The 14,257-nt window shown below is 37.7% G+C and overlaps 1 protein-coding gene across 4 annotated transcripts in view; it reads right to left on the bottom strand.

Annotated features, from left to right (window-relative positions):
- The window catches only part of Gucy1a2 (guanylate cyclase 1 soluble subunit alpha 2), a 479,074-nt gene that overhangs the window by 271,710 nt on the left and 193,107 nt on the right, over positions 1-14,257 (bottom strand). For all 4 annotated transcript variants that reach the window (XR_008221288.1, XR_008221289.1, XM_052751411.1 and 1 more), the window contains exon 6: positions 813-956. Coding sequence is in view for 2 of the 4 variants with exons in the window: in XM_052751411.1 (XP_052607371.1) it covers positions 813-956 (144 nt within the window). In the remaining 2 variants the exon portion in view is untranslated. The remainder of the gene's footprint in view (positions 1-812; positions 957-14,257) is intronic.

Below are 14,257 nucleotides of genomic sequence, written 5' to 3'. Positions count from 1 at the left end.
TTATATTAAACTCAGCAATTCCACCCTTTTCAATGTACACATAATATAATTGTCACACTTCTCCATTTCCCATAATTTCAAAGATGTGTACAAATAGGTGCAATTTATTTATAATGTGTTTAAAACAGCACTTTAATAGTTTAAAATGGAATGTTTATTTGGGGTGGTTAATTTAACAACACACAGGAACTAGAAAGGTACATAGATGCGAGGCATCTTTTCTCTCCATTTTTTCAAAATCTGTGGTCAGTGAAATTTTATAAAAGTTCTCCCTTGAATTTAAGACACTTCTCTCATTATGAAGGATTTGTTTTATAAGGATCTGTGGTAATAGCAATTCTGGGATTATTCTTTGAGTGTAATTGGCAGGAATGTAGCTCAGTCATTCTCAAAGACAGATTGAAGATTTCAGAGAGCCATTTATGAATGACTACTAATAAATAAATCTCCACAACATAAAAAGGTCACAGAACTCTGAGGCCCACAGCCTCATGAGGAGTGCTGGACTCTTTTTGGTTAGAGCTCAGATTCTGATTTTCCCTACCAACCTCACTTGAATATAGTAACTTACCTACTGAATTAGGGTCTTCTCCTTGGTCAAATCCTTTCATTTTTTTCTTCAGTTCAAGATAATTTGTCTTCCACATCCCTTTCCTATTTGGACCCCTCTGAACCTGTGAGTTAGCACTGGTCATCCCTACCTTGTTTAGATTTATGAACTCCAGCAAGTATAATCCATAACAGAATTTCTGAATCCTTCCCCACCCCCGCAAAAGGTTCATTTGTTTTTCACATCAGCTTGTTGAGGTTACCTGAATGGGTCTTCCATCAGGGGTCAGAACCTCTTCTGAAAGTTCCATCATCTTTAAAGCCATCAGAGCAATGGGCTTGGCATGGCATAAGCTTTTTCTATGCAGCCCTGCTGCAACACAGTATGCATCCCCTATTGTTTCCACCTGCAGTAATCAGAGAAATCAAATGCAAACATATAACGAATTAGACAAGAAATGATTATCTGCAGTCACAAATGGTGCTGAAAACATGTCAAGTAAACATCAATAAATTAAGCAATTATACAACTGTTGTAATCACAATAGCTATTTGTAAACAGCTACAATCAAATACTGACATCTCACTTCAGATTGTTCATTATCACCGTCAATGATCATTGAAATTAGGAATGACTGGAATATGATTATCCCTCCAAAAATAGAATGGTTGTGATTTTATCTAAATGGTTTCCAAATGATAGCTCTCTCAAGAGGCATCCTTGTATCTTCTCCAACCTTTCAATAGTCCTTTGGAAAGATTTTGTTTCTTATCTTCATCTTTCCTACCTTCTTGGTTGCCCCAGACTTCTATATTGCACTCACCTGAAATTTGATGTCAGGTCTGCTTTTACATATTCTTAATAATTATAATACTAAAATTTATTAAAATCATTCTCCATAGCATTGATCATGCTAAGCACTTTATATATATATATATGTATATGTATATATATACATATATATTATCTGACATTAAATGAAAGAAACTGATGTAAAATCTCATTATATTTGACCTGAGAAAAATAGGAAGCCACAACTATACAATGAAATAGTTACCAGTCCCTGTTATGGTACTTTCTGGCCCCAATCTAATTCCATTGTGGTGATACATATTAATTGGCCATTGCTATTTCATTATTTAAAATATTAATCCAATATTAAATACCCCAGATTTCCAAAGCTTTGTTGTGAGGTCATCAATAGTTCTTCCTACTGGAGTTAGATGTAGATTCCTGTGTCCAGCTTTGAATGGGTTCTAAAAATACAAACTCAGGTCCTTGTACAGCAAGTACTGTGATCCAATAAGCTTTCTTCACAACCATGATCCTTTTTATTTCTACATATTTTTACATTTTGGAAGGTTGTTTGCTATGTACCTTGACATTAACTTGTAATTTTTTCAGGAATCAAAATTAAAAGAGAGTAATTTATTAATATGAATTACATGGCTGCAGTCAGTTTGAACATTAGTATGAATTATATGGCTGCAGCCAGTTTGAACATACGTTTTCCTGGTTCCTGGTTCACAACTTCTTAGAATTTCTGTCATCATCACAATCATTATTTTCACCCACTTTACAGAAAAAAATGGGCTTTTCTAAATATGCATTTTTTTAATTTGTACCACAAGACTTTGTAACCCATAGAGAGGGTTTGGCAATAGCTCAGTTGACAAAACGCATGAGAACCTAAGAACTCCCAAGAATACCCATAAAATCCAGGTGTGATGATGTGTATTTATAAACTTCGTGCTGGAGCGGGGAGTCACGTAGATATTTGCGCCTTCATAGACAGCTAGCTTATCTAAAATCTTTGATTTCAAGGCCAATGAAAAACCCTTTGTGAAACTAACAAGATTCATTCTGAGGATTAGTATCAAAGTTGACACATGTACATGCACCTGCCCACCTGCGTATAACCACACAAACGCACGTGCGTGCACGCGCGCGCGCACACACACACACACACAGAGTTTGATAAAGATGAATAATCATATAAGGCATTTTCTATTTAGGAGAGAATGTAAGAGCATGAGGTGAGTTGATGTCACCAATTGATAGGCTGTATGAACACACTATAGAATAAAAATGGAGAAAGAAATTTAAACAGAATACACATGAGTTCATGAAGTTCATATTAAGATACACACATGATATTATATAAATATTTTAAAACACTTGGCTTCCAATTACTAGAAAGTTATGATAATTGTCATAAATAACAAAATTAAGAGCTGGGCAAAAATACGCCACACCAAGATTAGAGAGATTTCTTAGTGGTTAAGAGCACTGGCTGCTCATCCAGAGGACCTGAGTTCAATCTCCAAAATCTACATGGTGGTTCACAGCCAGCTGTAACTGCAGTTCTGGTTGTCCTGGCAGCCTATTTTGCTTCTGAAGGTACAGCAAACATACACACAGGCAAAACTTGTATATATATATGTGTATGTATGTGTATATATATATATATATATATATATATATATATATATATATATAAAGTTTTAAGTTAAAAATTAACTTTAAAAGCATAGCAAGTCAGTGTGGTGCATATTAAGATATGAAACTCCTGCAATTATTTATAAATGCCCCACACATAGAGACCAAAACAACTCTAAACATAGTTCATTGCATAGGTTTGGTTAAATCATCATGAGTTAATGTGACCTCAAAGTCTAGCACCATAAAGTAACAGTTATTTCTCATCTATGTTTAGTGATTTATTCTGGTTGGAGGCTTAGGTGGAGGACAGAAATCCTTGGCACGTCTTACTCTCCAGAAGCAAGGCTAAAGCCTCCACACCTACAACCATTCCCCAGGGTCCTTACAGATGCCCAGAAAGCTCCCCACATGTGACAGATACAACTTCTAAAGAATCACTCACTAGAGCAAGTCAATAGGGACACATTTAGTGTGAAGGGCATGGGAAAAATCAAACCACCCTGTGCACAGGAGAAATAGCAATATTTGGTGAGTAGGAGTCATGAGAAAAAGAACAGTTGATTACATAAAGAGTTTCAAATATCTAGATGTTTGCAGCATGGAAAGAACATATCTATGTGGTGTTTTATTTATTCTGGTTTATTTTCTTTTCAAGACACATTCAGCATTTTAATCCGAAAATATGGGTTAATACCAACCCCTGTGTAGTGGGATGTTCCTTCAAAGCTTGATTTCTCTCTTCTTCCTTCATTGAAAGCAGTTTTCTGAACATTTAGTAGAAATGTGTGTGTGTGTGTGTGTGTGTGTGTGTGTGTGTGTGTAGATACTTTTGTGACTCCTCTTCAAAATAACTGGTTGCCCCAGGTTTATGAGATATATAAGTGGATACACCATATGTTAACTCCAAATGCTCTTGGGGATATTGATGTGAGCTAAACTGAAATGAAGCAAGCAAGCAAGCACTGAAAGAGAGGACATAATAATTGTTCAAAAGTTGGCTGTCTTTTGAAATGCTTTCTAATTGCTTTTGTAAATTTTACATAGTATTAAGCACAGCAGACACCATAAAGAATTGTGCATCTCAATTATTTTCACTCTCTCCAACTTGTTCCGGAGTAGGATCACATGCTGTGTAATGACCTCCTGAAAACTGTAAATGTGTGTTGCTCTCACTGGTTAATAAAAAAGCAGTTTTGGTCTATGGCAAGGCAGATATGGTTAGGCAGTTAAATCAAACTGAGAACTCAGAGGAAGAAGGGTGGAGTTAAGGCAGAAGCCAACCAACTGCCGAAGGAGCAAGATGCCAGAGAACCAGTAAGCAACAGGCCATGTGGCCAGGCATAGAATAGTAAAAATGGGTTAATTTATACATAAGAGCTAACTAGTAATAAGCCTGAGCCATCAGCCAAATATTTATAATTAATATAAGTCTCTGTGTGGTAATTTGGGAGGTGATTGCTGGGTATAATTGGGTGGAAAGGCCAAAAAGCTCCATCTCTGTTTACAACCACATAAAAATAAAGATTTCCAATGAAGCATGGAGGTGGGGAGAGGATAACACTTAGAAATGTCTGAAAAAAACTATCCTTCCCTGAATGAGGGAGAAGAAGCTAAAGCAAGGTCAATAGAGCATATGACTGCTGTCTAACATATTACCATAGCTGTTTGTTTTTTATCAAGCTTTAGAGTTCACTTTTTTCCATACACCGTTACATTTTAAAATAAAGATTAGATTACTTGAGAGATAAAGGCGAAAAAAAAATAAATTTCTGAGGTTTTTGAGTCCACTTCTTCTAGTTTAAGATCATTTAGAAGAGTTTATCTCCTACCAGACTCCCATTGACTAATAATCAAATCCTCCTATCCAAGTTAATGCTTAAGAAATACTTTGAGTGGTAGGATGAGATGAGTAACTTTCTTGGATCCACTTGTAGTGGACAACTTATTGTCACTAACACAAAATAAAATTGTGTGTGTGTGCATGTGTGTGAGTTGTGTGCACTTGCATTTATACTTCCTCATCAGTTCACTTTGTTTAAAGGAGAAAGATATTCTCATCCAGAGCCATTCCTGGGCTCTCCTTCTCAGTCTTCCTGTCTCATCAAGGGGAAATGAACTTTTCTAGACTTGTCAGAATCACAGATTACAACTACCAGATCAAACATATCCATAAGCATATGTGTACACACACACACACACACACACACACACACACACACACACACACACACACACGTGTGTGCATACCCACACTCTGAATGCTGAGAGTGCTGTGATACAGTACACAGTCAATGATCTGAAATTAGCTGAGTTCCACTAAATACATCCAATAAATTACACATAATGATTTAGGGATTTGAAAGGAAACAATTTCAACTAAGTGTTGACTGATAGGGCTTCCTCCAAAACATACTTTCATTTCTTAAAAAAAAAAATGAATCTAATTACACCCATTTTGGTTGATGTTTCTGACCCAAATACTGCCTTCAAGGGTTTCTTTACAGTACTCAGTGGATACAGCATCCTGAAGGAGGTCATGGATATAAATAGAACAGCAATTTGGCCTGGGAACTATTCCCAAGTGTTCCCCACAGATTCCAAATGACTGCCTATTGAAGAGAGAGCTCTTCTTCTGATAAACATTCAGTAAGTATATCTACCATCTAGATCTAGCCTAAGAATCACAATCATGTGGAACATATTGATGCTAGGATCTACATCTCTAATAATAAAGATCACTAAACACTGAGTCATGTTAGAGAAGATAAATATACTGAAATATCCAGAGAAATTTTGTTTTAAATCCTCAAATTAGATATGGGAAATTCATTTTTTTCTGGTGTACAATAACAGATCTGTAAGATTTTCAACAACTGTACTCCAATTTTCCAGACTCACTGGCCACTATCATTCTAATATACTATATATTCCTATCAAAATGTTAAGCACAATTTTCTTTGCTAACTTTCTGTACCTTCTACTACTGTGTTTGTACTAAAGATATTGTTCTGTCTGGAGTCATCTTACTCATCTTGTACAAAAGAAATCTCAAATGTCTATTACTGGACCAATAAGATCACTCAGTGGGTAAAACACTTGCATGCAACCTGATGACCTGAGTTCAATCCCTGGGTTCTACAACCCCATACTGTTTTCTGACTTCCACAAACACACCATAGCATGTGGTACCTGCAATCACACAGACAAACAAGAGTATGCTATTTTTAAGAGAAAAATTGTCAAGTAAAAATATAAATAGAAGTATTATTATTAATTAAGGTGTTTTAAGAAGATAATAAAATATTTTCAAAGTTTAATATTCATAGGTATAATGGAGTTATTACTTCTGATTAAACATAGTCACAGACAATGAGTTTCCCCCCACCCTTACAAGGGTCCAATCTGTCATGTGCTTGTAAATCTATCTCTTACACTATATCTTTTCTGCATCAATACCTAGTTCTTCATGAAGATATTAGTTTTACTTATTTTAGAATACTAATGGAAGTTTTTGTTTTTGTAATTGCAGTAGGTTACTTTACTATCATCCTGTCTATATTGATAAATCACTTTTATAGGTAGGACAATGACTTAGTTATCTTTTTTGTTGTTGTTGTTTTGGGGCTTTTGGGGGAGGATTTTGTTTTTATTTTCTTCCTAGTTATTTTTTTTTATTGGAAATAGATTCTTCTCTCATACAATACACACCACTGTTTCCCCTCTCTTCATTCCTCCCAGCTTTCCCCAACCTCCTTTCTCCCCCAGATCCACTCCCTTTGCATTTCCTCTTCAGAAAAGAGCAGACCTCCAAAACGTGACATCTAAACAGGACAAATTATGATACAATAAAACAAGCAAAAGTCCTATTACTGAGGCTGGACAAGGCAACCCAACAGGAGGAAAAGAGTCCCAAGCAGGCAAAGGAGTCAGACATATACCAACTCTCACTGTTTGGAGTCCCACATCCTAGTATAGTAGTTAGAATTATGATATACTACTATATATCCATCTTAGTCATGAAATAAGATAATATAGATAGTGTTATGAAGTGTTTGAATGTGAAATGTCCCCAGTAGGCCCAGGTTTGAACATTTGGCCCTGAGCTGGTGGCATTTTTGTAGAAGGTTGTCAAATGTTTGGGTGGTGGTGTCTTGCTGGAGTAAAGACATCAGTGTGGGTGGACCTTGAGGTTTTATAGCCTGGCTTTACTTCCTGTTCTTTTTCTTTTTCTGAGACATGGTTGCTCTGTGTAGCTTTGTGCCTTTCCTGGAACTTGGTTTGTAGACCAGGCTAGCCTCGAACTCACAGAGATCCACCTGCCTCTGCCTCCTGAGTGCTGGAATTAAAGGCGTGCGCCACCACCACCTGGCTACTTCCTGTTCTTTTCTTTGCTTTTGATTGCCCATATAATGGCCATAGGAACATGCTTCTAAAAGAAATCTTTTTTTTCTTTTTCTTTTTTCTTTTTGTTTTTTTTTGTTTGTTTGTTTTTTGAGACAGGGTTTCTTTGTGTAGCTTTGCGCCTTTCCTGGAACTCACTTTGTAGACCAGGCTGGCCTTGAACTCACAGAGATCTGCCTGCCTCTGCCTTCCGAGTGCTGGGATTAAAGGCATGCACCACCACCGCCCGGCTATAAAAGAAATCTCATCTAGTCAATTCGCACTGGCCATTCAGGATGCCAAAATAACATCATATCAAAGTGACTAGGTTATCTGCCTAAGGGGTGTCATAGAAATATTTCTATTATTAAATAGACAACATTGGGCACATTCTCCAGGCTTCTGACATTGATTTCTTGTACAGAACTCATCTACCTATCTTGTGCTATTACTGACTCTCATCTGAGTTATATCAATAGGGCTGATATGTCCTACTTATCAACTGACCACTCTGATCCATATCCTACACTACATTTAAAGTTCTATCTAATGAAGCAAATCTATTTGTCATTCTTTTCAAAATTCTTCATTGCCTTGCCCTTGTTCAAATGATGAAATGAAAACCTTTAAGTGCTGTGGGATGGTCTGTATGTCAAATGCTCTGATTGGTCAATAAATAAAACACTGATTGGCCAGTGGCCAGGCAGGAAGTATAGACGGGATTAACAAAGAGGAGAACTGAGAGAACAGGAAGATGGGAGGAGACACTGCCAGCCCAGCCGCCGCCATGACAAGCGGCATGTGAAGATGCCGATAAGCCACGAGTCACATGGCAAGGTATAGATTTATGGAAATGGATTAATTTAAGATGTAAGAATTAGATAGCTAGAAGCCTGAGCCATTAGGCCAAACAGTATAAATAATATAAGCATCTCTGTGTTTATTTTGTAAGTGGGTTGTCGGACAGCTGGGGTTTGGCGGGACCTGGAGAGAAAATTCTCCAGCCACAATGCCTAAGATTTCCATACACTGTAGCACATACCTACTTCTGTATCTACATCTCACCCTACTTGGTTCCATTACTCCTGTGATATATTTTTTTTTCTAATTCAGAATCTGAGTTGACTGCTTAGAATCCCCTCTTTTCACCATTCCTCTATCTTGTTAATGTCTACTAAATCTTTATGGTCTTCTTTATCAACAGTCCATGTGCTTTCTAAAAGCATAATATTAATTTTTGGAGCACTGCACCGTGGAACTTGGAAACTGAAAAACCAATTCACCAACAAGACAGATATCAAAACAGAATGTTTATTTGTGAATTCCACTTCACCTCTAACATATGTAAATGAGCTCTTTCCTTCTCATGAAACCATGCTCAAATGTGTGCTAGTTTCCATAAATTTGTTAACATCTATAGGCATTTGGCTTTCTTATTAAAAGAAGTTAGACCAAAAGACAGAGAGAGAGCATCCAAATTAACAAAATCAGAAATGAAAAGGAGGACATAACAACAGACATTGAGGAAATCCAGAGAATCATAAGTCATACTTCAAAAACCTCTACTCTACAAAATTGGAAAATCTAAAACAAATGGATAATTTTCTGGATAGGTACCACATACTTAAGTTAAATCAAGACCAGATAAACTATTTAAATAGTCCAATAACCTCTAAGGAAATAGAAACAGTCATTAAAAGTCTCCCAACCAAAAAAAGCCCAGACCAGATGGTTTCAGTGCAGAAACCAGATCTTCAAAGAAGAGTTAAAACCAATACTCTTTAAATTGTTCCACACAACAGAAACAGAAGGAACATTACCAAACTCCTTCTATGAGGCTACAATTACCCTGATTCCTAAACCAAACAAGGATACAACAAAGAAAGAGAACTACAGACCGATCTCCCTCATGAACATTGATGCAAAAATACTCAATAAAATACTGGCAAACAGACTTCAAGAACATATCAAAGCAATTATCCACCATGATCAAGTAGGCTTCATCGCAGAGATGCAAGGGTGGTTCAGCATACGAAAGTCCGTCAATGTAATATACTATATAAACAAACTCAAAGAAAAAAACCACATGATCATCTCACTAGTTGCAGAAAAGGCATTTGACAAAATCCAACACCCCTTCATGATAAAGGTCTTAGAGAGATCAGGACTATAGAGGGAACATACCTAAACATAATAAAGGCAATTTACAGCAAGCCAACAGCCAACATCAAATTAAATGGAAAGAAACTCAAAGCGATTCCACTAAAATCAGGAACGAGGCAAGGCTGTCCGCTCTCCCCATACTTATTCAATATAGTACTTCAAGTTCTAGTCAGAGAAATAAGACAACATAAGGGGATTAAGGGGATACAAATTGGAAAGGAAGAAGTCAAGCTTTCCCTATTTGCAGATGACATGATAGTATACTTGAGTGACCCCAAAGATTCAACCAAGGAAAAAATACAGCTTATAAACACCTTCAGCAACATAGCAGGATACAAGATCAACTCCAAAAAATCAGTAGCCCTCCTATATACAATTAACAAACAGGCTGAGAAGGATATTAGAGATACATCACCATTTACAATAGCCACAAATGATATAAAATATCTTGGGGTAACACTAACCAAGCAAGTGAAGGACCTATATGACAAGAACTTTAAGTCCCTGAAAAAAGAAATTGAAGAAGATGTCAGAAAATGGAAAGATCTCCCATGCTCATGGATAGGCAGGACTAACATAGTAAAAATGGCAATCTTACCAAAAGCAATCTACAGATTCAATGCAATCCCCATCAAAATACCAACACAATTCTTCACAGACCTGGAAAGAATAATATTCAACTTCATATGGAAAAACAAAAAACCCAGGATAGCCAAAAGAATCCTGTACAATAAAACAACCTCTGGAGGTATCATGATCCCTGACCTCAAGCTCTACTATAGAGCTACAGTAATTAAAACAGCTTAGTACTGGCATAAAAACCGACATGTGGACCAATGGAATCGAATTGAAGACCCTGACATTAATCCGCACACCTATGAACATATAATTTTGACAAAGAAGCCAAAAGTGCACAATGGAAAAAAGAAAGCATCTTCAACAAATGGTGCTGGCAAAACTGGATATCAACATGTAGAAGGTTGCAAATAGATCCATATCTATCACTGTGCACAAAACTTAAGTCCAAGTGGATCAAGGACCTCAACATAACTCCAGCTACTCTGAACATGCTAGAAGAGAAAGTAGGAAGTAGTCTTGAACGCATTGGCATAGGAGATCACTTCCTAAATAGAACACCAGTAGCACAGACACTGAGAGAAACAATCAATCAATGGGACCTCTTGAAACTGAGAAGCTTTTGTAGAGCAAAGGATACAGTCAACAAGGCAAAGCGACAGCCTACAGAATGGGAAAATATCTTCACCAACCCCACATCTGACAGAGGACTGATATCCAGAATATATAAGGAACTCAAGAAATTAGACATCAAAATGCCCAACAGTCCAATTAAGAAATGGGCTATAGAACTAAACAGAGAATTCTCAACAGAGGAAACTCAAATGGCCGAAAGACATTTAAGGAATTGCTCAACATCCCTAATCATCAGGGAAATGCAAATCAAAACAACTCTCAGATACCACCTTATGCGTGTCAGAATGGCTAAGATCAAAAACACTGAAGACACCTTATGCTGGAGAGGATGTGGAGCTAGGGGAACTCTCCTCCACTGCTGGTGGGAATGCAAGCTTGTACAACCACTTTGGAAATCAATATGCGCTTTCTTAGATAATTGAGAATCCATCTCCCCCAAGATCCAGCTATACCACTCTTGGGCATATACCCAAGGAATGCTCAACCACACCATAAGAGCACTTGTTCAGCTATGTTCATATCAGCATTGTTTGTAATAGCCAGAACATGGAAACAACCTAGCTACAGTAATAAAAACAGCTTGGTAAGGGCATAAAACCGACATGTGGACCAATGGAATCGAATTGAAGACCCTGACATTAATCCGCACACCTATGAACATATAATTTTTTGACAAAGAAGCCAAAACTGTACAATGGAAAAAAGAAAGCATCTTCAACAATTGGTGCTGGCATAACTGGATATCAACATGTAGAAAGCTGCAAATAGATCCATATCTGTCACCATGCACAAAACTTAAGTCCAAGTGGATCAAGGACCTCAACATAAACTCAGCTACTCTGAACCTGCTAGAAGAGAAAATAGGAAGTAGTCTTGAACGCATTGGCATAGGAGATCACTTCCTAAATAGAACACCAGTAGCACAGACACTGAGAGAAACAATCAATCAATGGGACCTGTTGAAACTGAGAAGCTTTTGTAGAGCAAAGGATACAGTCAACAAGGCAAAGCGACAGCCTACAGAATGGGAAAAGATCTTAACCAACCCCACATCTGACAGAGGACTGATATCCAGAATACATAAAGAACTCAAGAAATTAGACATCAAAATGCCCAACAGTCCAATTAAGAAATGGGCTATGGAACTAAACAGAGAATTCTCAACAGAGGAAACTCAAATGGCTGAAAGACATTTAAGAAATTGCTCAACATCCCTAATCATCAGGGAAATGCAAATCAAAACAACTCTCAGATACCACCTTACGCCTGTCAGAATGGCTAAGATCAAAAACACTGAAGACACCTTATGCTGGAGAGGATGTGGAGTTAGGGGAACTCTCTTCCACTGCTGGTGGGAATGCAAGCTTCTACAACCATGTTGGAAATCAATATGGCGCTTTCTTAGAAAATTGGGAATCAATCTCCCCCAAGACCCAGCTATATGAATCTTGGGCATATACCCAAGGAATTCTCAATTATACCACAAGAACACTTGCTCAACTATGTTCATATCAGCATTATTTGTAATAGCCAGAACCTGGAAACAACCTAGATGCCCTTCAACTGAAGAATGGATAAACAAAATGTGGTACATATACACAATGGAATACTACTCAGCAGAGAAAAACAATGACATCATGAAGTTTGCAGGCAAATGGATGGATCTAGAAAAAATCATCGTGAGTGAGGTAACCCAGACTCAGAAAGACAAACATGGTATATACTCACTCATATGAGGATACTAGATGTAAAACAAAGGATGACTAGACTGCTACTCACAACTCCAGCGAGGCTACCTAGAAAACAGGACCCCAAGAAAGACACAGGGATTGCCCAATGACAGAGAAATGAATGAGATCTACTTGAACAACCTGGACGTGAGTGGGGGTAATGAAGGGCAAGATTTGAGGGAAAGAGATCTTAGGGGAGCAGGAGATTCCAGCTGGATCAAGAACAGAAAGAGAGAACAAGGAATAAATGACCATGATAAATGAAGACCACATGAGAATAGGAAGAAGCAAAGTGCTAGAGAGGCTCACAGAAAGCCACAAAGATACCCCCACAATAGACTACTGGCAATGGTCGAGAGACAGCCCGAACTGACCTACTCTGGTGATAGGATGGCCAAATACCCTAATTGTCGTGCTAGAAACCCCATCCAATGACTGAGGGAACCGGATGCAGAGATCCATGGCCAGGCCCCAGGTCTAGCTCCAGGAGTCCAATTGGTGAGAAAGAGGAGGGTTTGTATGAGTGAGAACTGTTGAGACCAAGGTTGTATAAAGCACAGGGACAAATAGCCAAACGAATGGAAACATATGAACTATGAACCAATAGCTGAGGAGCCCCTAACTGGATTAGGCCCTCTGGATAAGTGAGACAGTTGATTAGCTTGATCTGTTTTGGGGGCATCCAGGCAGTGGGACCGGGTCCTGTACTCAGTGCATGAGTTGCCTGTTTGAAACCTGGGGCTTATACAGGGACACTTGGCTCAGCCTGGGAGGAGGGGGCTGGACCTGCCTGGACTGAATCTATCAGGTTGAACTCAATCCTCAGGGGAGTCTTTGCCCTGGAGAAGATGGGAAAGGGGGATGGGCTGAAGGGAAGGCAGGGGGAGGGGGCACGAGGGGGGTGAACAAGGGAATCCGTGGCCGATATGTAAAATTAAGTTAAATTATAAAATAAAATTAAAAAAGAAACAATGAATTCAATAAACCCTTGGAAATCTGAAAAAAAGAAGTCAGAAATAGTTAAAAAATATACCAAATTCAATATATTTCTGTAACTCCAAAAAGTCTTCTAAATTGCTCCTGCTCCCTGATCAATCAAACAGTGGCAAACGTAGATAACAGTGCAGACTGAGATTATTGGAAAAGTGAGTGTAAGTCTTTAATAGTGTTCAATTTCAAAAGTTTCTACTGACAACAAAAGCATAAAATATGTGACTCCTGGGAGATTGTGAGCCAGTTATTCTTGCTTAGTATGACTGTCATTTCATTTAAATTCATTCATTAAATTAAAAATTCGTTCATTAAAATGAAACAATACATACATATTTATAAAATTCCAGAAATAACTAGTATTTGAGAAGCTCTCCATTTTTTAGAAGCATTTTATTCCTGATGTAAAATCTGATTCAAATGAAGTGATACATCCTTACAGTTCTGCTTTATTCTCTAAAGGCCAGGTGAGGCCCAGTGAACATGCAGCTTTAGCAGCTCGACACTAAGTGTCAGACAAAACAAAATCTCAGAGACAAAAGTTCTTAAGACTTAGAACTTTGCATGAGAAAGGCCTACTTTAATTTCTTACAATGGAGGTAAAAAATAGAAGACTTTAAGTTTCTTATATAGATACTTATCCAACATACAAATTTGGGTTCTCACAATGGAGCATGGGTGATTGTCAACAACATGTTTTCCCAGCTCTCATCTTCTCTAGGATATGAACAAACAAACTCAAAAGTATGAGTTGGCAAAATGGTTCAGTAGGTAGTGTTTGTTACCAAGA

The sequence above is a fragment of the Peromyscus californicus genome, unplaced genomic scaffold (genome assembly GCF_007827085.1).
Source record: "Peromyscus californicus insignis strain IS unplaced genomic scaffold, ASM782708v3 Scaffold_11__1_contigs__length_118956290, whole genome shotgun sequence".
NCBI lineage: Eukaryota > Metazoa > Chordata > Mammalia > Rodentia > Cricetidae > Peromyscus > Peromyscus californicus.
Note: the sequence above shows the minus strand (reverse complement) of the source record. Positions and strands in the feature narration are given on the sequence as shown.